This window comes from Alligator sinensis, unplaced genomic scaffold, assembly GCF_000455745.1.
Source record: "Alligator sinensis unplaced genomic scaffold, ASM45574v1 scaffold448_1, whole genome shotgun sequence".
Lineage (NCBI taxonomy): Eukaryota > Metazoa > Chordata > Crocodylia > Alligatoridae > Alligator > Alligator sinensis.
This window is the reverse complement of record NW_005841870.1, coordinates 9,759-32,884: the sequence shown is the minus strand read 5'-3', so window position 1 is coordinate 32,884 and position 23,126 is coordinate 9,759. Positions and strand designations below refer to the sequence as shown.

General features: G+C 42.1%; 2 protein-coding genes across 4 annotated transcripts in view; one reads left to right on the top strand and one right to left on the bottom strand.

The window, feature by feature from the left end:
* The window catches only part of CCSAP (centriole, cilia and spindle associated protein), a 24,605-nt gene extending 16,120 nt beyond the window's left edge, over positions 1–8,485 (top strand). For 2 of the 3 annotated variants that reach the window (XM_006016967.2, XM_014526989.2), the window contains exon 3: positions 4,042–8,485. In XM_006016967.2, coding sequence (XP_006017029.1) covers positions 4,042–4,215 — 174 coding nt within the window. In that variant the 3' untranslated portion in view covers positions 4,216–8,485. The remainder of the gene's footprint in view (positions 1–4,041) is intronic. The other variant, XM_006016968.2, reaches the window with a different exon arrangement.
* A 5,998-nt stretch (positions 8,486–14,483) lies between these two features.
* RAB4A (RAB4A, member RAS oncogene family) overlaps positions 14,484–23,126 on the bottom strand; it is a 17,598-nt gene continuing 8,955 nt past the window's right edge. Inside the window, exons 6-8 of the mRNA XM_025194769.1 lie at positions 21,422–21,517; positions 20,267–20,428; positions 14,484–18,645 (exon numbers count right to left, since the gene is read on the bottom strand). Coding sequence (XP_025050554.1) covers positions 20,313–20,428; positions 21,422–21,517 — 212 coding nt within the window. The 3' untranslated portion in view covers positions 14,484–18,645; positions 20,267–20,312. The remainder of the gene's footprint in view (positions 18,646–20,266; positions 20,429–21,421; positions 21,518–23,126) is intronic.

Here is a 23,126-nt window from a genome sequence, read left to right as displayed (position 1 = left end):
TTTTTAAACTCCTCATTTTCTTATCCCAGCAATCTTTTGAATGAAGTAATCTGCCCCAGTATTGCCACTTCCAGCTGTGGTGAATGAGTTTAAGTCACTGACCAAAGCTTTATTGTGACACTCAACAGGGAAACAACAAATTGGTTGACATGCTGATCTTAAGATGAATAAGAGTACTGCCACCTTCTGGGAATGGGACTCTGGCTCTGACTCTTCCAGTCCCAATGTTTCAAGCCGTTTCTGAGAATTTGCCCTTACGGTGCCCAAAAGAAAGGTCTTTAAAACAAAGGTGTGATTCTAGAGCAAAATGACACCTTTTTAAAGCCTCTGAAATTATATAGCTGTTTGTGCAACTGTAACTGTGGTGTGTACAGGGCTCACTTGAGGATGGGGGTGTGGAGCGAGTAAATGGGCTGTCATGTTGCCTTGCACATAGCCAACAGTTGCACTGAATTCATCTCCTGGGGTATAATATTTTGCTCTGGAATACATATTCCAGATAGATGTAATGCATATGTGAGAGGGGAAGTTTGATAGTAATGCTGTGCTACTAGAAATATGGGCAAGCATATACTTCTGTGGGACCACTCTGGCAACGCAATAATAATTTCATCACTGACAAGTCCTAGTGATCGTAGTTTTAATATAAAAAGTGATTTCTGTGGCATATATATAACTTTTTTTCCAGTCTGTCCTGTAGAATGTGGAGTGGCACAGCATGCCTGCTATTCCTCCCACTGCCACCACGTTGTCCCGCATCGGGCCCTGCAGGCGGTGACAACAGGGGAGGGGAGGGGCGGGACAGGCCAAGCCCAGAGCTGGTGGCCTTCCCACTCCCTCCTGCACTGCTGCCGCCGTCACCTGCAAGGAATAAGGGCGTGGGGGGGGGCGAGGCCTCCTTTCCCCTCTCGTCCCCTATGTCCCACCATTACGGCGGTGTTCCAGCACGCTGCCAGCTCCTGTTTGAACACTTGTTCGCACTCTGGCTGTTTGTCAGACAACTGGAGCACGAATAAAGCGTTACAGACAGACAGACGTAGGCTTTTATAATATTAGAATATATAAAATTTTAAGCAATGGCAAAACTAATTAAAAGTGGACCCTTACAACTTATAGTTCTAGTGTTTTATTTTTGTTCCTATAATGGAAGAACACAACGTTGCATAAATAATCTTGTACGTGGACTATATATGTGATGGAATCGGATCATAATTTACATAATTATAGCAGACCCAGTAGAATCCAGATTGTCTATGAGCAGTTCAAACCAAATTGTACATGAGCTGCCCAGCTGTTTGCTGTGCTTTGTACTTTGCTCTTCCACTCGGTTGGAATGGGCTTGGCAGTCCTGTGCAGCTGATTGGAGAAGTGTGCTTTCTAAAATGAGTCATGGCAACCAGTCTGAGCATCTCGGCAGGCCTACATAGCAGTTTGCTGCAGCTCTGCATACTCCTGCATGTGGGGGGAGGAGGAACCTAACCCTGTGAAGTATCCAGGTTCTACTATATGAACCATGTCAATTCAGTTCCAGGGTCTCCAGTGGAGCTGTTTAATACTCAAGTCAACCAGTTATTAACTTTTCTGGATAGACAGAACAGTTGCATGTAAATTCACTATCACAATGATCTATCTGCCTTCATAGCACTGAGTCAAGGGTTTATCATTGGTAGATTGTAGGCCTGTGCAAATAGGGAAGTATTTGATTTGGATTCAGCTGATTTGGAGGACAGTGATTCAATTCAGATCGCTGTCCTGAATTGATTCGGCTGAATTGGCTTTGAAAGAGTCAGTGCTGATTTGGAGAGATTCAGTCGTGGACTATAATGGGGAATCACAGAAATAGCTATAACTTCATCATTTTTTGGCAGATTTGGATGAAAACAGCAGGGATGGTAGCCCCTTCTGAGGGTATGAAGCCTGCCAAGTGTTAAGGAGATGGATGCAAGGGTTTCTGGGAAACCGCACCTCAAACTGTTCAAAGCAAAACTCGTGACATGTGTGACTTTGTGTGTATTGCACAGTGGGATGAAAACAGCAGGGATGGTAGCCTGTAACAGGGGGCCTTCCTGGTGCCAGTTAGATCTCTGCCCACCCACCTGTTTCTGGGCCAGCCACCCACCCCTCTTTTGCTCAGGTAAAAAAGGCTCACAAAAGGGACAGAAAGGCTGCAGACAGAGGCTTATGTGCTGTTTTTTGCATCTTTCCCCCAGAGCACTGTGATTGGAAGGGGATTCGGGGAAAGATCACAGTCACTGGCTAGCTACAGATGTCAGTCCCTGCTCCCCCTCCCTCTTCCCAATTTTTGTTTCCCTGCCAGACTGCCTTCTGAATTGCCGAATCTCCTAATCGTTTTCTGAGTCAATTCAGAGTGGGGGTTTTTTGCCTCCCAATTGGATTCTGATCTGGTGACTCAGCCTCCGAATTAGGCCAAATCTTCTCCAAATAGAATTGGCAACCAAAGCTTCGCACATGCCTAGTAGATTGCTTGGTCTAACTGTTCCTTCTTGCACTAATCAGTAGTCACAGCATTCTTGAAAGTGTCTTGTTGGTTGAAAGGTATCCAGGTTGTAGCCATATTGGTCTAGAGGAAAAAGCAATCGGGACTCATGGTAGAGGTGGTATCTTTTTATTAGATCAACTAGATTTTTGCAAAAAAAAAAAGTCTTTAATTGCAAGCTTTCAGGCGCGCACACCCTTCATCAGGTATCAGAGAAAAGATTGTAAAAGATGAAATCTTCATAATTTTACAAAGAGGAAGCAACTTTGACCACCTGAAACATGAAATCCTGCTCTTGTTTGAAGTAATTTGCATCATCACAGAGCTCCGAGACACCTTACTAGACAAGAAATGCCTGCCCAGAAGAGCATTGCATCTATTTACTCCCCTGTGAAATATGAAATATCATAACCAGAAGAAAATATGACTACATCCTGCTTGCCACCAAACAACTTTGAGGCAACCAGACTATTCCAACTTTTTTTTTTTCTCTGAGCCTAATCTGCATATACAATGAACTGTTCCAAGTAGATTTTATCCCACCTTCAACTCTTCTATGGAATATGAACTTTCATTTCTACCCAGGAGAACTCTTTACAATCTTTTCTCCAATGCCTGATGAAGGGTGTTTGTGCCCAAAAGGTTGCAATTGAAGACTTTTTGTAACAACAACAACAAAAAAATCTAGTTGGTCTAATAAAAGATATCAGCTCTCCCATGAGTCCTGATTGCTTGTTGGTTGAGAGATTCTCTACAGCAGTGCTGCCTGGAGCTGAGGGACAACTGTGAAATTAGCTTTTTAAGCATTGTTGTGAATTGAGAACAAGGCTTCTATTTTCCTATATACTACTTGCAAAGTTAGTATTGCCCACCAAGCCAAGATGCGGGTTACAAACTAAGAATTAATATATTTTGGGTTCTAAAGGCTGGCTGGTGTTGGTGAATCTGCCCTTAATTCAGGTGGGGGATGGGGGGAAGCTACTAATTGTGTACCTTAAAATCCATGGAAATCTCTTCTGGTGGTCTCTGGGTTTCCTATTTAGTGTTCAAATGAATCTTTCCTTTATTTTAAATTAGAGACATTCCAAGAGAGAACTTAAGTCAGATATGTGTATTGTACTATATAACTTCATTTTTAAGAAACAGCCATTATGAACTTGTGAAACTTTTTACACTCAATTTCACTTACTTTAACATAATTTTATGTAAATGCAGCATGGTCAAGACATCTTTTGTCCTTCAGTGATATCTTGAAGGAGACGGAAAACAAGAGGGTGGGGGAACAATTTGGTTTAATCAGACAACAGGATGTTTGTCTCCTGTTGTTTTTAATGGTAATTTCTATCAAGATGTTCTGTACATTAATTCCTCTAGAATCCTTTGCAAATAGTTTACTAGGGAATGGTGGTGTTCCCCTTCTTGGCTTTGGGAGGGAAAGGTGAAGGTAGACCTTTTTAGTTTTGTTTTTTTTTTCTTTGAAATTAAACTCCCTTTAATTTTTTTTTTTTTCTTTTAATAAGACTGACTCGCTCTGTTTTTGATAGATTCATGAGTCTGCACTACGAGCAAAGAACAGAAGGCAAGTGGAGAAGCGGAAGCTGTCTCAGAGGCGAGTGCGCTCTGCAGATGCGGAGAAAGCCTGGAGAACAAAATCATCCCCACCAGATAATCCTTGGATGACAGAGTACATGAGATGCTACTCGGCAAGAGCTCGGTGAATCAAAAAACATCCTGGGACATTTTAAAAGAAGAAAAAATTAAATCAGGATATTGGTGCAAAGAACCAAACTATTTATGCAAGGTTTTTATAAGGGTTTCCAGCAGTTTGTGACAATGTTTGTACTCTGTCACCTACCTCACAGTAGGGTGTATAGTTGGAGCCATAACATTTGAAGATGGTTTTTTAAACATTCCACCTTTTAAAAATCTTTTGAAGAGGCATTTCAAGTTAAGAAAACAATTTCAAAACATTAAATATCTAAGCAAATGTTTACAGCCACTAAATGTAGGTCACAAACATGCAGCTACCCCTTAATACAAACGTTCATAATTCTCTTAAGTTGTGTATGTGGGTGTGATGTAGGTGCCTTTGCATTATTTAAAATAGTACTTTATCACTTCCATTCAGGCGGCTAACCAGAAAGCCAGTGTGGCTCTAGTAAGCTTCACTAATGATAGGAGATCTGTGTTTGTCTCTGCAGACAGCTGCCAGAAGTTGCCCGTCTATTTTTTTCAGGCTTTCAAAAATGTTAATGTGATACTCTCTCAAATTATTTTAATAGTGAATCTTACTGGTATGCTCCTATTTTTCATTGTTTTACAATGTCGTGGATTACATCAGTATTATCCTGTGATTACTTATTGCACAGCAAGAATTAGTCACAGGATTAAATTGCTGTTTTCACAACGAACACCAAATGGTCGATTGTAGACAATCACTATTTAATGGCTGTCGGCCAGTAGACAGTTACTCACTCTACCAGTATTGACCAGGGACCACTGTATTAAGCTAGGGGACACATCTATCTATGTTTGGGTCTAATCACTTGAATACCAGTTTCAGATTACATTTTTAAAAGTGTGCACTCTAATGAGCAAGCTGGTTTCTGAATAGTGAAGTCCTATTTTTAACACTTGCATCTGTGAATCTGTCAATGCTCCAAGAAAAAATGGACTCAATTCCACCTGGTTTAGTGTAGTTAATACTTTGATAGAAGGTTTAGATTTGTAATTTTGATGAACACTTGCAAATTAACTTATTTATGGGGTCCAATCTTCCCCCGAGGTACAGGCATAACTCCTTACCAAGGGGGGGAAAAAAACATCCCTGGGAAACCCAGAGACTACCAAAATCTCTAGATATTTTTATTTCATGGGTTCTTTTTTAATTCCGTAGGACAGCCAGCACTTGTTTGATGTTAGATCCTCAATGTACCTTTTATCAGGTTGCTGTAAATGGAATTTTTACCTTTTGAATACTAAGTGTGAGCTTTAAAAAAGATGCTTATAATAGTTGTGAGCTTTTTTGAGACCTCTTTGAAGTGTGGTGTGTGTTTCAAGGTGCATTCTTTTATACAGAACACATTACTGAACCCTGAACATGTTTTACCATGGTTTGACCTTAACACTTCAGGATTTTTAAAGACCGTCTTAAGCTAGTTTTGAGGTGGGAAGTTTGTCCTGAGGTGTGTTGGTATAGCAGATTTTTAAAACTAATGCATCTACCAGTTTCTGTTTGGCTTCACTGTACAAGCCTTGGAAAATGGAAGGCAGACATTGGATTCCAAAAACTGAAGGCAGTGATTTATCTGAGACTCGGTGTGCAGAAAGGTAATATCAAGGTTCCCCTTTCATAAGGGGATGACTGAAAGAGTCCAAGGCTGATGGAGCAAGCACAGCTTTCCTATTGCCTTGGTTTTTAAATTTTATAATTTTATTTTTTTCATATACAGAGTAATAAAACTAACTTACTAAATCATTCCATCTCATGGAATTTAAATGATGGCCTTTTCACTTGGGTTGCAAAATTTAAGAGTGAAAAACTTTGTAAAATGTTGTCTTCTAACCTGCCCTCAAACTGCCAACTACAGCAGGGGTCAGCAACCTATAGTCTGTAGGCTAGATCTGGTCTACTAAAGCCTTTTTATTTTATTATCTTTAATCCACCCCACCACCTTGGGGTGTCAGAGTTGCAACCAGCTGCCTGAATTTGAACTTGGCTTAATTTGGTGCACTGTTCCTAAAAGACTTTTCCAACCCTTGCACTAGAGACTTTCTAACTTGGAAAGACGACCTCTCCTCTGTGCAGTTCTTTTTAGAAATTCCTGAAAGACGCTTGCATTTCTGAGGGCATCCAATTCTACTGGAGATTACTTCTTAACCTCATGGGAGAAATAATATTTTTATTTTTATTTTTCCTCTCTCAAATATTTGCTCTAAGTAGTCCCCAAGTTTCAGGTAAACTTCCAGATCACTGGGCATCTTATCCCTTAAAATAGTAACAGAGATTAGTAGCAGCTATATTGGATGAACAAAAATGTGTGGGGAGTGTGTGTTTGGGTTTTTTTCCCCAATGTGTTTATTTTTTGTTTTTTGTTTTTGGTGTTTAAGTTTTTAACTCAAAATATTGGATGCATCTCTGTTTTGGAAGGATGCAAGTCTTAATGTCAAAGCCATTCTGCCTACTGTTCTATGCTTTCAGTGCAGGTGTCAAATCAAGCAAAGTATGAGGAAGAAGAAGGTTTGCTTATATGCCCTAGATGGCATGAGAAACCTAAGTAAGCCGCAGCATTAAAGTTGCTTCAGGCTTGTCTTTTACTTGTCCCCTGATAGTCTGGTCAGTAGTTCTTATTCTACCAACATTTAACTTGCTGGAAGGCAGAAGTGCTACAAAGTCAGATTGCATGACTGTCAAATGTCATTTTTTAGCTCTAACTTAAAAGATCCCTGCACACCTGAGTGCTGTATTTTCCCTGTTCTTACCTGGGGCGTGTGCATATATGCAGCCTGAACAGAAGCAACTTTTTTTTTTTTTTTTCCTGCAAAAAACATCTATTGGGAAAGCCACCTCACCTAACCCAACTTCTTTAGATGACCTTCTTGGGGGTGGGGGGTGGAAAGGATCTATCATAGTACTTAAAGCTATGACTTCAAGGGGTATAAAGCTGACCCCATGCTTGCTGCCAAGTCAGTTGTGGATGCAAAGCATCTTAATTTTAGGAAACTGCACAGGCAAGCTGACCACTTGAATTTGCAGTCCCAAGTGTTACCCTGCAGCTGTTGGTACAAAGTGATGCAGAGAGTAACGAAAATGCTTTCTTGAAAATGGTTTTCGCAGTTAAACAGCTTCCATATTAAATTTAGGAATGTGGTATTGAAGGAGAGCCCTAATGAAAGGCTAGCTGCTTTTCAGAGAGCAAGAAACTCCTATTAATACTTGGCTAATGTGAGCTAGATTTGACATACATGTTCAGTGAAGTGGAATGGCTTTTGCACCAAGACAGTGTAAAAAGAGGTTTTCAGTTTTTCCAGTTTCAACTGTCTCCTGGCAGTTGAAGAATTAAAGATGCCATGCTAACTTACTGCAGCCTCAAGCATTTCCCTCTTGTTTTAAAAAAGAGTTTTGTTCCGATTATTTTTGTGGTCAGTTATTTCCTAGTTCTTTTTGCTAAGTCCTGACAAACTCCAGTGTCTTTCACTAGATGCTCGAAAGCACTCCACATAGTAAAGCAGTGATTGTGTCCTGCTGGTGTAATGCACTTTCTTCAACTACACCAAGCTCTGAAGCCGGTGTGTTCAGTGTGCAGTGTTACAATAAAAACTGTGTAAAAGAATGTCCTTGTACAGTAGAGTAGCATGCTTGTGCTCAGTCCTAGTGCTCTCACATCTTCCTCGCACCATGTAATTTGATACTTACAGGGACACTTGCCTAGCTTTAGGGCCAAATTTAACAAACTTGCAACGGACAGGCTTGACTGTCCTTCTATCCAGGTAGCAGATGCACATTTAAACTAATTTTTTCATTCTAGGAAGAGTACATCTGCCTTTTTAATATTAAAATGTATGATGATGTGAAATTTGGCACTGAAACAAGACCTTCAGGAATGGACTCGGTTTTAGCTTGCAAAGAAGTGACCAAAAGTTAAGAGGGTCTGTGTACAGCAAGTTGCTTGTTTCAGTCTAGTTTCTGGAACGGGCAGTGCACTCAGCCACAAAGCCATAATTAGAGCCTGATTCTCAACCCTACAATTGGTCCCTCCTTGAAAGGGATGGGAAGGATGAGGAAGTTGCCTCATTCTGTTTTGCTAGCACTGAATTCACTTTAAAAGCTGAAGAAATGCCATCTAAGCTTGAAGCAATATGTGACTTCTTTTTTGTAGAATGGTTCTTAACAGTATTTGTTTATAAAGCTTCTGTATTTTGTGTATAAACAGTGTATTTAACATTGCAGTGTCAGATTGTACTTGTGAATAAAACTGAGTGAAATGATCTTGAGTGGCTTCACACAGCAGTACAGACACAACATGCATGTCTTCTTGAATCTTGTTACCTTTGCAGTTGCAAATGGAGTAGACAAGCATTTCTTGGACACAAGTTCACTCTACTAGTTTGCCTCAAACCATGGCTCAGCTACCAGCTAATCTGGGAAAAGCCTCAGATCTGACAGGCAAGTAGTTAAGAATTTCTCATGCTTAAGCCCCATTGCTTTTGATTTAGGGTGTCGCAGAGCACTGAGGTGCTCTGCTCCTAGAGAGGGCAGAAACTGCCAGAGAAAGAGCCCTAGCAGGGAATAGGAGCCCACCTGTGGGTTGCCAGGGCAACTGGAGGGAGCAAATGACCCACACCTGCCAGTGGTCAGCTGCCTGTAGGAGGCAGTGCCTGGTCCTTATAGGCAGTTTCCTACCAGCAGCCAGAGAGGCAGGAGCTCCCGGAGTAGGGATGCGAGAAACAGCGAGACCCGCAGGTATTGCTTGAGCAGAGTTATGGATGGCAGCTCTAGGGCATTTGTGCAACGTGGTTTAGCCAGGCGGCTTTACATTATGTTATAGCCAGGAGGCTCAAGTTTCTGTAGCATTTTGTTGTTTATTACACCAGTGGTTTGGGTGAGGCTATAAGGGGTTGGAGGAGGCCTCATTGGGGACTTGCAATGAAGTGTGAGGACCCCAGCACGGGCGTGGCAAGCCCCAGAGAGGGGTGTTTTGAGAAGCCCAGTGTGGGCGTGACGAGCCCCAGAGAGGGGGGCACGATTGAGAAGCCCAGTGCAGGCGTGATGAGCCCCAGGAAGGGGACAACTTAGAGAAGCCCAAGTTGGGCACAACGAGCCCTGGGAAGGGGACAGCTGTTTAAGAAGCCCAGTGCGGGCACAGCGAGCCCTAGGAGGGGGCACTACTAGGAAGTCCCAGTGCGGGCGTGACGAGCCACAGAGACGGGGCGTTATTGAGAAGCCTGGTGTGGGTGTGGCAAGCCCCAGAGAGGGGCGCGCACTTTTGAGAAGCCCTAGCATGGGCATGGTGAGCCCCAGGGAGGGGAGCGCACCTTTGAGAAGCCCAAGTGTGGGCGCAGAGAGCCCCCAGGAGGAGGGCAGCATTTTAAGAAGCCCAAGGTGGGCACAGCAAGCCCTGAAGAGGGGAGCGCCTTATTAGAGAAGGCCCCAGGAAAGGGGGCAGCACTCGGAGAACCCCAGGAGGGGGGCCGCACACCAGAGAAGGCCCGGGAGACGGGCGTGAATATAGACAGAGACAGACCAACGTCAATTCCATCTGCGAGGCTTGGGGCGTGGTATCATGGGTGGTTGGAGCCACGCATAGCCCAAAAGGCTAGGGTGCCCCAAAAGCACCCATTTGTGCAGGACAAGACCCATGAGGGGTCCAGGAGTCTACGTGTCCAAGAGGGCGTAAGGCAGCCTCCCAGCCAACTCAAACCATCAAAGACGTGGCACACGAGAAATAGAGGGCGCCCTTGGGCCAACTTGACACGGAGAGGGGGCCTTAAGGAGATCACGGCCCTCCTACAGGACCCTGCCGTGACATAGGGCTATGTATTTTGTTACGGGGTGGGATTAGGACAGGATGTTTTAAGTCTCTCCTGAACTCTTTACAGTTGTCACCCTCCAGGTTCTGCTCCCTTCTTCCTTTTGCTGTTTTATTCCTGCAGTATTTGAGACGGCCAAAGCAAACACATGGTTCAGTATAACATGATTTCTTAATCCACGTTGGGCCCCTAACACTGTTTTGTTTTCACAGGTTAGTGGAGGGGTGAAAATGGCTTCAATACTGTATGGTAGGGCTGCCCAACAGCTGGGCAGCCAGGGGCCATATGCTGCCTGGGCTAGTCTTAGGGGCCACAAATTGGGGATTGCTCTCCTCATAGGCAGCCTAGTAGGCTCCCCTCCTAGTTATGCACTGACCTGCAGTGCTGGCAGCCTGGCTTATGCCTTTTTTGCCTGCAGTGTGAGCAACACAGCACCCTCCCTTGCTGTGTGCACAGCATGAGTGCCCTGGTCCCCACCTGCTTTGTTCCTCAGGAGCCGGGCAGGATGTCAAAACTGGAGCAGGGTAGGCAAGCCTGGACAATCTGGTTCCTGCTGGCAAAAGCAACAGCAGGGCAACCAGGCAGGAACTCACAAGCTGCATACTAACCCTTTAGGGGCCACATGCAGCCTATGAGCCCCCACTAGACAGCCCTGGTCTATGGCACTGATGTTGCTGTGATGCCCCAAGGTAGTGGCAGGGTAGGGTCTAACAAGGGCAAGACTAAATCCTAGCTGTCTCAGTGACCATGCATTACTCTTCAGCTGCTGGCACAAAAAAAGAAGTTGAGAATTACAGACAGGCAAGGTAATGATGGGAGGCTAAGGGGGGTCATCTATTAACTTAGTAGGCATCAGCTAGTAACTTCAGTAAGTTTGACAAGCTTCACTTGTGCTACTGCTGGGAATTATGTTATCAAAGTAAAAACTACCAGGAGCATTTTGTCTGAGCAGGGAGGACAGCCACATTGTACTCCAAATAGACAAAATAGATTAAGGTAGCTATGTTGAAAACTTCAAGTCCAGCACTTCCTGGTGAAGACAACAATATCTCAGGTAACCATGTCCCCTTGCTTTGCCCACTGGATTAGTACCACAGATCCTGTATCTGGGGGGAGACTGTGTATGCATACTGGAAACCCAGCACTGAAGCTTCCCTCATTGGCTCATGTTTCAGCCATTGTCTCAAGTTTTTAAAATATTATTAAATTGATCTGCAACACTCCTGGAAAGATGAAGATGAGGCACAGATGAAAACCAAGCATCCACTACTGTTAGGGACCCAACATCTGAGGACTTAGTATTTGATAATATTTTTTTCTGGCAAAGCTGCCAAGATGCATGCATAGCTCATGTAGAAATTAGACCCCCAGTTTCTCAAGCTGGGTGTGCAAAGATCAGGGGTGAAGTTTGGTATGTGAATTGCCAGTGCAAAATCTAATCTGGTCTTCTGCCTCATTTGCTACGTGCTTTCTGACTGAAGTAGTTAGTTCTAGCTAGCTGACTCTAGAAATGCATCGATATTATGTTGTCTTGCTCCTACGGGAAAATAAAACAATCATAATTCAGCCCCTTATGTAGCTGATTCTCTTGCCTTTTGTACTTAACCTTACTTAAATTTTCAGAGCTTGACTTTGCAACTTCAAAACAGGTTAAGTTTCTTGGGATGTTACTTCCCATCTTTTTTTAAAACCCAAATTTAAAAAAAGCCTATACTGGTATCTCCCTTTCCCCACAGAGACAACCAGGGGGGTCATACAAGCGCAGGAAAGTAGTGTTGGAAGGGACCCCAGGATGCCATCTAGTTCATCCCCCTGCTCAAGGTAGGATTGGCTCGGACTAAACCATCCTGACCCAACTGCCTAAACTGGTCTCAAAAAAAGCTTTGAGGATGAAGATTCCACTACCTGGGTAGCCTGTTTCAAAGCTTTACCACCCTCAAATGAGAGAGTTCCTCCTAATATTCAATCTGAGGGTGCTGTTACAGGTTACCTTTATAACATTTTAAATCTGTGAAATGTTATGCTATTACAGGGGTGTAGGTTACAGCTGTGTTGGTCTAAGGACAGACCAACTGCAGATGCTTCCTCAGCCCAATGAAGGGTGTTTGTGCCCAAAAGCTTATAAAAGGATTTCTTCCAGCTATTTGAGTTGGTCTAATAAAAGAGATCAGATTTACCCAAAGAACCTTGTCATGCTGTTATAGAGCAGTTTCAGAGCAGTCACAGATTAAGGTTTGAATGCCATCTCTGACCTGCACAACTGGCTTGCCACTAGAGGGCTGGCAAGCAGCAACAGGAGTCAGGACTTGATGCACTGCTGGGGGGCAGGGTAAGGTAAAGTGAGGTGAATGGAGAAGGGAGACTCAGCAAGAATGGTTTTTCTCTGGTTCAGTGATGGTTAAAGGTGCCATAGACAAGGAAGTCCTGAATTCGTTCACGCAGTAGATATAGAATAAGCAGAAGCAGAGCAAACCTTCACCCACGTACCTGAACTACAGCCTGGAGGGAATGAAAGGAATCTCCATTCCATCATACAATCCTTGATATTGTTCACATGGTGACAGGGTCCAAACAGGCAAGAAACTGTGTTGCCCAGCTCATGATCCAATTCATCAGTCAGGACAGCTGAGTTCTGGCCCTGTCCTGCTGCTAGTTTACCAAGTGGTCTTGGGAAGTCTCTGCCTGTTTTCTGATCAGCCTCCTTTACAAAGTACTTTGAAATGCATAAATGGCAAGTTCTGCATAAGAGCAAAGTAGGGCTTTGGTAGGTGCTTGCTGTCTAGTCTTGGAAGTGCCCAGCCAGGCCTCCCAGCAGCTATTTGTCTCTACCCTTATAGCTTCAGTGAATCAGATGCATTTAAATACCTTCAACAAGGTGCTACTTGAGGCACCCCTCAGTGGATTCAAGGCACCCCTTTGTAAATGCCAGCTCTTAGTTTTCACTTTTTTTTTTTTTTTTTTGTACTATAGAAAAAATAATAGACCAATTCTTTTGTTGCAAACAACTCAAAGGCCCCAACAGGGTAGAGGCAGACAAGGTTCCTTGGGTGAATTTGATATCTTTTATTAGACCAACCCAAATAGTTGGAGAAAAGTTATTAAGCAAGCTTTCGGGTTCAAAAACCCTTCGTCAGGCTAAGGAAGTTTCAGCAGTTGGTGTGTGCTCTTCCTAGATGCTTTTAGCACCCTGGCTTCTTGTAATCTATGAGATTATTTTGTGAATTATGTTTACATATTTAACAGTTAGCCCCTGGTGGTCTGGCTGTCAGTGCAGAGCTACCATATCCGTTTTAATACCAGGAAGCCCAGAGAAGTACCTTCCCCTAGGCTCTCTGGTATCACTGAGCCCAGGCAGCTGTGTGGAATGGAGCTGCTGAGGCTTTATTCCCTGCTGCAGCATCAGTTTGAGCCAGGCCATACAGCCAAGAGAAGCACATTTGCACAAGCTTCATGGTTTCTCTGCAATTAAGCTACTCAGAGAGGCTGCTCTCAGCATGGAAGAGGTAGTAGGGCAGGGGTGGGCAATTATTTCGGGTGGAGGGCTGCTTACTGCATTTTGGCAAGCCATCAAGGGCCACATTACAGGCAGCCAGGAGCAGATATATATATTAATTTTCTAAATTTTTAGGGGCCCTGCGGGCTGGACAGAATGGCCTGGAGGGCCACATCCAGCCCATGGGCTGCATTTTGCCCACCTCTGTAGTAGGAAGACAACTAGAGTTTTGGAGGAGGGAAAGGGCTGGAGTGGCTGGGGGCTGTACATCCTGGGATGCAGGCAGAATGAAAGTAAAGCATTTTACCTCCCCTGACCATTCAAACAATAGTCTAGAATGGCAGGGGGAAAATATTTTAAGGATATACCTCATTCTGAGTGGCTTATCTTTAAAACATTGAGGGTACTTATGATAGATTAACACCCTTTAGCAGGTGAATGCCCCTGTTTTTTTAAGTGTCTTTACCAGTTTTAAAGGTAGTCTGTAACATGGCCCTAAATTATGCCTGTTCCAGTTTGAGACCACTGCTACTCGTCTCATCTCCTGCAGTCAGAGGCACAGACAATGCCCATAGTCTTTATAACCATCATTCAGGTATCTGAAGACTTATCAACTAAATCCATCCTAGCTCTGTCCTTGCTTTGTTTACATTCACACCAGTAGTGGAATATGAATAGCAGAAGAAAACTTCTACTCTAGACATGCTGAGGCGGGCAGGTGGGGGGTGGCAGAAAGAGGGGAAGAGGAGGAGACTGGGAACAAAAACCCACGCAGGAATAGTAGATTTAATTCTGGATTCTGTACAGCACAGTTTAGTGTTTCTGTAGCCAAACACTGAGTACACAATGCCTTTAGCAGGAATTAAATCACTGCAAAGGGTCTAACAATTATTAAACCATCACCAAACTTTAAGAAAGGGGTAAGACTGTTATACCAGAAATAAGAGGTACTGTAAACACTCATGATATCCAGAGAGTTCTTTATTCAAGATTAGATACAAGTGTCAGATGTACTGGCACAGTCCAGCAACAGACTCATTAAAAGTTAAGACAAAGGGTTTTGTAAAATATATAAATCTTTAAAACAACTCGAACAATTAAAAACCTCCGTAAAGAACAACCAAGTCTAGACTTCAGTTGCCTGGCATAGTTTCTATAAAGCTTTGCTAGGCCATCTTGCTTTGGTAAGTCAATTAGAGTAAGGACTTCATCATAGTGGAATGCACACACATACAAAGGGAGGGGATTATTTTACCATTTAAACTTGCCAATATTTTATTTATTGCATAAACCATTAAATTAAGAGTAAAAAATTAAATTTCTAGCCTTACAGGCATAAAATTGAAGAGTCTAGATCACATACCATTTCACAATTATAAACTACACCTCTTCCATCATGAAGAGTTTTTTTTCCCAGTGGTGGTTGTATTCAGCATAAAACAATGTTAGTTTAACCTATTATCAACATGTTATTAAAGTGAAATATGAAGCACAGTAATCTGACAGATAAATCATGCACTTTAACTGTGTTAATGTGCGCTCAGACTGCATGGATCTGCTTTATTTTTAGAAACACTTAGATGTTGATATCAAGTATATATAATGAACTCATTGTAACAAAGCTACTTTTTAACACACATAAGGGATATATGAGATTAAGACACTTGGTACAAAGAACTGTGCTTAGCTTATTTTTCATTCCAGAAAAATGACCAAAAATTGTCAAGCAGAGTGGGTATAACCGATGGCTACTCTTGTATGCAAAGGACTGGAGGGAAGATTAGGAGGCATCGTTTCTACCATTCCAGATTTAAAGCTGGATCACTTGTTACTTAAGATCATTTTGAAAACAAAACTCACATTTGCAAATGCAGAGAATGATTACATTATAAGAGAGGAGGAAAGTAAAGATTAGTGAAGGAAAGAGAAGGGGAAGAAGTGAAACTAGAGACCAAAGGTGACAGAAACATGAAGGTGAAACAAAAGTCCATTAGGTAAGCAACACTTTCTCCCTCCCATCAACTGAGCGGACTGAGAATGAGAATAACTAGTTAATCAAAATGCCCTATAACCACCATAATATTTAAGAATGGTGATGTTGGCAAGAGAGGTCTTGGCTTGTGCTACGTCAGAGCTAAGGAATAGGCAAATTTACCCTTCCTCACCATGTTCAAAAAGTGACTTGTGATGCTAAGGCAAAACCCTGACACTTGCCAAAATGTTTCCCCACATCCATTCTTGCCTAGAGGCTGCAGAACAAACAGGGAAAGGAAGTTCTCCCATCTTCAAGAAAGTGGCAGGAAGCTCTTATAGGGAAATGCCCATAGACAGACTTTCCTCCCAAAGGAGTAGATTTAAAAAAAAAAAAAAATCAAAGCTACAGCCAGGGTCTTTCAAGTCTGGGATTGTATCAATGCTTCCTAGTTTTGGGAGTCTGAAGTACCAGTTACTTTCTCTATTCTGGGAGAGGAAATGGAGTAACAGGGGAGATGGCCACTTCCAGATGCTAAATAAGGAAGACAATCCAGGAGATGGGATCAAGGCAGATATTTATTTAATAAGTTCCTCTGGAGTTACTCGAGGCTCTGGTAAATGTAGCACTTAGTTAGCTTAATCATGTCAAACTATACCTGGAAAGGAACATTGCTTGGGAGCGGGTCTGGTCAAGTGTGTAATAAACATGCATGCTACATTGTATACAGCATATTCAGCAGGCGTTCCAGTCCAATAATGCATGCTGACCATTATATGGAGAGAGGGGACATGATCAAAAGCCTTGGCCTGCAAGCTAGGTTTTCCAGCACAAATCTTTGACAAGGGCTTACACTGAATTCTTTTGATTTGATGCTGCTAATTTAGAGAGACCCACAGCCTACTTTTTTTTTTGGGGGGGGGAGGAGGGGGAATTGACAAATCTCTTGCCTCAGAAAGACTGTATTTAAGCCAAGCATTACATCAACATTAAAAGATCTCCCCACTCTAGGTTTGTTTTTGTGCTAGCATCAGCCCCTGGAAGTATAGCACCATTTCTGCTTTAGCCCTGAAACACACATATGCTACCCCAAAATGTTGCTTAATTAGAGACAGGTCATATAGACCATAGAATAAAGCAGTCTTTGCCCTTGACATTCCAATATAGGTGTCTTGTCTGAGTGGAACCATTTTTTGTGCGTGTTCCGATTTCTCAAGTGACATCATTTCCAGCTAGGACCGAGGTCAATGCAGTCACTCTGGATTTTTAGTAATATAATTAGGATCTCTCTGTGCCCTTTTTCACCATTAAGCATCACCTTTAAGCATGCCCGGAAATACCCACTCTGTTCTACAGGTCCTTAACTTGCAATACAAAGCTGCAGTTTCCCTCACTTCCTAACACGCACACCCCTAGCCAGACAGTAAGGTAGACACAGTCGGGGACTTGTGCCATTTCCAACTCTTCAGCCTTTTCCTACCTCTTCATTACAGCTTCAAATGCCAAGAGGTCAGAATTTCCAGTGGCAACTGTTACCACAAATCCTTTTCCCACCATAAAAGGGGTGAGAGGGATATTCCAAAGAATGCTTAGCACCTTCATGCTAAAGCTAATCCATCAGGTTGAATGTTCTGGTGGTATTAGGGGGTGGGGGAATAAGACAAAAAAAACCCTACCCCCACATGCAGCCACTCTCTTCTCATATAAATTAATCCCCAACATCATGAAGTAGCTTCAGTGGGGCCTGGAGACAGGAAGGATGGCACTCCATACCATGCTGGTAGGGGAAATATGTAGAAGATGGATCACAAGAGGCTAGGTGGAATGATACTTTTTACATTTATGCTAGGCAAATACTATAAAAGCATTTTAAAATAAACCCTAATAATTTGAAAGTTTCACACATTCAGGGTCATTGATTTTACTTCTTATGCATTGTATGGTTGAAACGCTTTGCTTCCAAATGAACTCTGCAGATACAGATTCAGCAACCTTCTTTTTACAGTAGATTGCTTAGTTAATCCAATAATATAGCTAATGGAGGGAGGTGGTGAACAGGGTACCAGCCCTGGGTGCCGACTTCAGAGGGGAGCACAAAAAGTGACCACTAATGCTGGCTGTGGCAACCCAGCTACTGCCACATGTGCTGCTGCCGTCCAGGGAGCAGAACTGCCCAGCCATGCCTCCCGAGTTAATGATTATACATAGTATAAGAGAGAAGTGTAACCTAGGGGGATTAGCACAAAAAAGAACTCCTACAGCGATGGTCCTCCAAGTCATCCCACTGCACTAGAATCGCAACACAGACAAAAAACATTCAGGGATGCAAAACACACAGACAAACAATCTCCATGACCCCCTTTCTACATAGCAAACCAGCACAGAGAAAAAGAAAAAAACCTCTCAAGATCTAAATGTCAAACAGCTGTCATTTCAGGGACTTAGCTGCAACACTTGTTAACCTACAAAGTTTGACAGAACACTTTTTGACATACATTTATTTAAGAATTGTCAGAAAACAGGGCAGATGTACTTCATTAAAAATGTCCTTTCCAAACATGACGGATTCGTAAACTTAAGTCCTTAACTGTACTGCAGAATGGATCATGTAAACACTTTATAGAAGTGGCAGAGTGAAGGGAGTGGGGGAGGAAGGGGGGAAGGTGGAGAAAAAAAAAAAATCACTGACAGTCAATGCCAGTGGCTTTGTATTTCAGGTCATAAATACAACTGATTGTGCAATAAACACAAACATGATAAAGCCTACCTCACAGTTAAATTTTAGTTATGATAAAAAAAATAAAATATTAAATTGCTTTTAGTGCAACATTCTATCATACATAAGTGTATCATGCTTTGGAACTTTACTGTTACATTATATACAGGATACAGTAATACTCTGAAGTGAAGTTGAGGGGACAAAAGAATGTAACAGAAAATGCTTACAGGTATGAGTTTAGTATTGTCCACTGAATATTTAGGTTTGTTTTGCAGTCTGCTGTGTCATGTGCACACTTCTGCATATTACCCTACAGTACTCTTTTTCCAGCAGTGGCCTGTTCTGGTTATATACAGTGGGGAAGATGTTTTAAAAAACTGCATAGCCTTCAAGCTTTGTCAGTCTGTTTCTCCAAACACCATTTGCACGGACAGCTGTAAAACAGAAAAGCTTTAATCATTGATGGGCACATTTTAGGGACTTTATCCTTAAGGAACAGATACAACAATTGGATCCATGCACATGCAAGATTGTCTGGTGCCACAATTAAGTGAAAATGACTCCAAATGGATGCCCTCTCCCTTCTTTACCCTGGCTTCTGTCCTGCTCAATCCAGAGTATGAAGCAGGTATTAAGTAAAACACAAAATCCATCTCCCTTAGGCTACTCCTTGCCAGTCTCCTTCAGTTCTGCAGAGACAGACTGCCAAACTCTTTTAGGTACAAAGGTTTATTTTGCAATCGGTAAACAGAAGGCTTTATTATAGCCTAGCTTCACGTTAACTCTTAAGATCATTCTCATTCCTTGCAAAGAAAAAAAATGTCATTCCCAGTAGCCAATTACAATTAAACAGCATTGTCACCAACAGGGAGGCACAGCAGGATGCTCAAGGTAGGTGGTAACAGATGCAGAACAACAGAAGAAAATCTTCTACCCAGGGTTAGTCTTTAGGGCAAGTCACCCACCCACATCAACTCGACTGAAAGGGGCCAGATGAAAAGTCCCTCATGAAATCCCTTGGTACCTGAAGGAGACTGCTGAGAAAAAAAAGGAAGTGTTCCTGGTGAAGACTGTTAGCTGAAACAATATTCTAACCCCTAGAACAGAACTTTCTATCCTATCTTTCCCTGTGTGGTACTGGAGAGGACACAGATGGTGTACTGGCAGTTTTCCCTCTCCAGTTCTGAAGTAGCACTAATTTTCTAGTTCTGAGTACAGCCAGCTGTACACAGCCCATTTAATCTCCTCTTTTCGTAGCAGCTAAAAGCAACAACAAACTGGTGGAAAAAGAGTCCAGCATTACTGCAAGAAGCAATCAGCTGCAGACCTCTACTGGAATCTGTCCCTCTGATCCTCGCCCGCACAACTACTAACAGGAGAGTTAGAAGGAAACACTCCAGCCCTCCCTTCCAGCCTTTTGGATATCTCTGGAAAACAGGTCTCTCCTCCAGAGGCTATGAACAGTCTTGGGGCTGCTTCTTCCCTTTTGCCCATATCGTGAAGCAATGCAAGACACCAAGCGCCGGTCTTCCTTGTAGGGAGAGCAGAACAAAGATTGGAACCAAATACTGTACTTTAATTATTTTTTGAGAGCAGGATGAGTCTTTACCACTCATTCTTTAAAGCATGATTATGAAAGGCCTTTAATAAGATATGGGGCTGCACTATATATATTTAATATTTACATTTCTGGTAGTATTTTGTGATCACATTGTAAAAACAGCCTGCCCTTGTCCAGTCATCAGCATCTTTTAAAAGGTACAAGATTGGCAGTAGAACTTGCCAAAGGATAAGCTTTTTGGATTTTCTGAGAAATACTATGGAATAAAAAGCAAATTATTTCAGATTTCAATAAGGACCTGAAGCATGAAAACTGCTTCTACTTAGGAGAAGAAAACAAAACAACCCAACACTGGAAGTAAGCCCTTATTTATTATTTTGCTTGATGCTACCAAGTTCTACAATTTCACTCTGGTAAAAGTTCAATACCACAAAATTGGAAGGCTCTGTATTAAGGCATCAAATGAGGTATGGTAATCCACCAAAGAGGCTTACCTCTTGCATCTAAAATGAGCGTTCAGGACTTTTTTGTTCAGTTTTCTTAACATCCACATTCTTGAGCACTTTGGGCTTGTGCTCTACGTGGTGATCTCAGCTGTCTCAAGGCAGCATCGCCATATTGAATACCTGAGCCCATCCTTTCTGGATCCAATTCACCTGATGAGAATTTTTTTTAATGGAGTTGATCATGTGTGGATGCATAAATATATTCCAAGCAAACTGGTAACATCAGATAAGACTGTTCATTTGTATTTTCCTACCTTATCTTATCCCATCTCTACAAGAAATTATTACATTTTGTTTACTTTTGATAAACTTGTAAACGTCTCAATCTTCTGTAGCAGGCTCTAATTATACAACCCAGAACACAGTGCATCTCCTAAACAAGTCATGTGGTTGCAACAAGTGTTCTTTTTGTATTTCATCTACTTTTTATGAAAAAAGAAATTATTTCTGGTTTGAATTTCATTCTCCAATTTTAGAGACTAATTTTCAAACAAAGGAAATCAAGATGCCAGAAACAAAGGCAAATAACTTAGAAAAGTAATAAACTATTTCTTTAAATAGCTTTTAAATACAAATATTTTCTTGGCATTAAACACTTTAAACTGTGTCCATACATAATTGAGTTTTCATGTCTGAAAAGATTCCAAGTCAGGAAACACGATGAAAGTTAGAAACAGACTAGAAACTGGAACCACTCTGCTGACAAAGTCAGAGTACCAAGAAGCCTCTTGTTGACCTAGACCTCCCCACTTGTATTGTGAAGCATGCAGCGTGTTTTGGCAGTTCCAGAATAATTAAAAATGAATTGACTTCAACCAGAAGTCACATGGGCACTTACTAGAAGTGCTCTCAAAAGCCTCACTCTTTTTATATGATCTAGCCAATACCTTTGACACTATTCTGCACCCATACACAAAGAATAGGTGCAAAAGTGGCCTGAAGAATCATATAGGCTCTGATAAACAAATGGATTAGCCTGTTACAATGTTTAACTGTGTTTTCTTTCAGTCAATTACAAAATTTCATAGAGGTATTTGATTTACTGGTACATTCACACTGAACACTTACTGCTAGACAGTTTAGTGAAACTGTAGGACCAAAGCTGAAAACATATGCTTAATCAGTATCTTAATTTCAATTTACCTGATTCAATTTTATTGAGTATTTTTCTTGCACATTGTACAAAGGCCTCTTCAACATTCTCCCCTGTTAGTGCACTTGTTTCCAGAAACATCAGCTCTATATTTGGATGTCAGAAAAATAAAATCTCAAGTTAAACTTTGAAAGTCTGCTGCAGTAGTTGGAATAAGAAAATTCTGTGTCAACAACTGTAGTCTCCCACATTCGCTGCTGAAAGCAGAAGCTCTAGATCAGTGGGGGAGCAATCTTTTTGTCAGGAGTGCCACAAATTAGCCTTGCAATCTCCCCAAATGCCACTCCAGTCCCTTTCCCCTGGCCAACCTGCTGCTTCCTGCCTGTTCTTTTTTCCTTGCTATCCTCTGCTCCCTGCCTGATCTGTTGCTCTGATTTCTTCTCCCTGACTTATCTGCCACTGTGCTGCCTGTCCTCTCTCTAATCTGCTGAAAGCCCCCCACACAGGCTGCCCCTGCCACTTGTGGCACATGCCCCTGGTTGCCACCCCCTGCTCTAGATCAGTGGGAGCCAACCTTTGGGAAGGTATGCCACAAGTTAGCTCTGCATCTTCCCCCACTCTGATCCTTTTCCTCTACCCAATGAGCTGCTCTGTTTTCTGCTCCCTGCCAATTTGCTGCTTTGCTTCTCATCTTACCTGCTATTATGCTGCCTGTCCCCTCCCCATTCTCCCACATGCCACATAAAGGCTGCTTGTGCCACAGGTTTTACAGCCCTGCTCTAAATGAAATTAAATATGAAAATGTTTTCAGTAAAACTGTTTTGGTTTGACATGTAAATGTTGCCCTTAGAGTGCTGGAAATCCAAATGCAACAGTGCTATACTAATGGACAGGAATCGGACTATGATGTCAACTGAAAAAGCCCATCTAGGTTTAATATCCAAACAGAATTAAATGAAAATATAACCAGAATACATGATAAAAATAATTTTAAAAATGTATTCATCAGGATTTTACTAATACAGGGTCTCACAGGTATATGCTTTAAGTGATTATGTTTTATCTTGGCTCTCTCTACTTCCCCATTCTGTTATTCAGCATAAATGCCTTCTAGTAAACAGTTTTAAAAAAAAACAAACAAACCACTCATAATTTTTACTGCTACTCTACTTGGAGCTGTGATAACAGCCCCAAAGCATGGAACAGGAACAAAACATGGCTGAAGTACTATTTTGAGCATTATCATCTAAAGGAAGAAATTATGATCTACTGGAAAAAGTTATCTGCTAATTTAAGCCATATTGGACACCCCAAACTATTTTTTTTAATTGAATGCCCATTTGATTCTACATCTATCACTTGATCTAGAAACCAAGCCTGACAGCAAAACAGTTATCTCTAAGCTAACTTCACCTTTATCTGGTCCTCTAATGTAATATATTTGTTTTAGGTAAAGTCCTCCCCCTTTCCCCATACCATTCATTTTTGAAACTGAAGTTTTATATTCAAAATTCTCCTGAAAGTCAGCCACCAGCTCCAAGAGGTATTACATATTACCACCAATTGCGTGTCCTACTTTACGGGGTAAGTTACCCAATAGTCTTCCCCTCACTGGTCAGGAAAATAAAAAGGGTTTATTTCCTAGACTCATGTCCTCACATGTGTGACATTGCCTGATATGTTTAATTTGAACCATATTCAAATCATACATGGGGAGTTGGGGGGGGGGGGGGGGGGGGGGGATAAAAAAAAAAA